This window comes from Otolemur garnettii, unplaced genomic scaffold (genome assembly GCF_000181295.1).
Source record: "Otolemur garnettii isolate 467f Iridium unplaced genomic scaffold, OtoGar3 scaffold00050, whole genome shotgun sequence".
NCBI lineage: Eukaryota > Metazoa > Chordata > Mammalia > Primates > Galagidae > Otolemur > Otolemur garnettii.
Window position 1 is genome coordinate 7443459 of NW_003852445.1, and position 1090 is coordinate 7444548.

Below are 1090 nucleotides of genomic sequence, written 5' to 3' on the forward strand. Positions count from 1 at the left end.
AAAAAAAAAAAAAAAAATGAAGCCATGATCTACTTCAACTTGCTGAAAATTTAATTTATTTAACAGTGTCTCAGATGTGAATGTTGTACAATTATTTTATTATGTATTTATTTACTTATTTTTGAGATAGAGTTTCACTTTGTTGCCCTCAGTAAAGTGCTGTGGCTCCATAGCTCACAGCAATCTCAAACTCTTGGGCTCAAGCAATCCTCTTACCGTAGCCTCTCGAGTAGCTGGGATTATAGGTGCCCGCCACAACACCCAGCTAATTTTAGAGATGGAATCTCAGTCTTGCTCAGGCTGGTCTCGAACTCCTGAGCTCAGGTGAGCCACTGCACCTGGACTATACAATTATTTTAATAAAACTTTGATAGGCCAAGCATAGTGGCTCACACCTGTAATCCTAGCACTCTGGGAGGCTTAATCAGGAGTGTCTTTTGAGCTCAGGAATTCAAGACCAGCCTGAACAAGAATGAAACCCTGTCTCTACTAAAAATAGAAAAATTAGCTGAGTATTGTGGCAGGTATGTAGTCCCAGCTAGCTACTCGGGATGCTAAGGCCGAGTGATCATTTGAACCCAAGAATCTGAGTTTGTTGAGAGCTAGGCTGCAGCCCTAGGCAACAGAGTGAGATTCTGTCTCCAAACAAATTTTTAAAAACCTCTATATAAGTGAAACTATGAATATGAGATTTTAGGGTGGTGAGGAAGAGAGGAGAATCTGACATAGGCTAGAAACAGGCTTCAGAAAATCCTTATTCCCTGTAGGTATGCACTGCTTATTGTAGACAGTGCCACCGCCCTTTACAGAACAGACTACTCAGGCCGAGGTGAGCTCTCAGCCAGGCAGATGCACTTGGCCAGGTTTCTGCGGATGCTTTTGCGGCTTGCTGATGAGGTAAGTTGTGGGGTGGAGGTGGAGATTGCCCACTTTCAGTGACTTTGAATTCCAAGAGCCTTGCTAGGAGACCAGAACATCAATGCCTGTTTCATCAACCTTATCAGTTAGAAAAGAACTTTCTGACTCTGCGCCTGTGGCTCAAGTGGCTAAGGCGCCAGCCACATACACCTAAGGTGGCGGGTTCGAATCC

At 43.9% G+C, this 1090-nt stretch overlaps 1 protein-coding gene across 1 annotated transcript in view; it reads left to right on the forward strand.

The window, feature by feature from the left end:
- RAD51 (RAD51 recombinase) overlaps positions 1–1090 on the forward strand; it is a 39011-nt gene that overhangs the window by 35492 nt on the left and 2429 nt on the right. The window contains exon 6 of the mRNA XM_003791822.3: positions 741–897. Coding sequence (XP_003791870.1) covers positions 741–897 — 157 coding nt within the window. The remainder of the gene's footprint in view (positions 1–740; positions 898–1090) is intronic.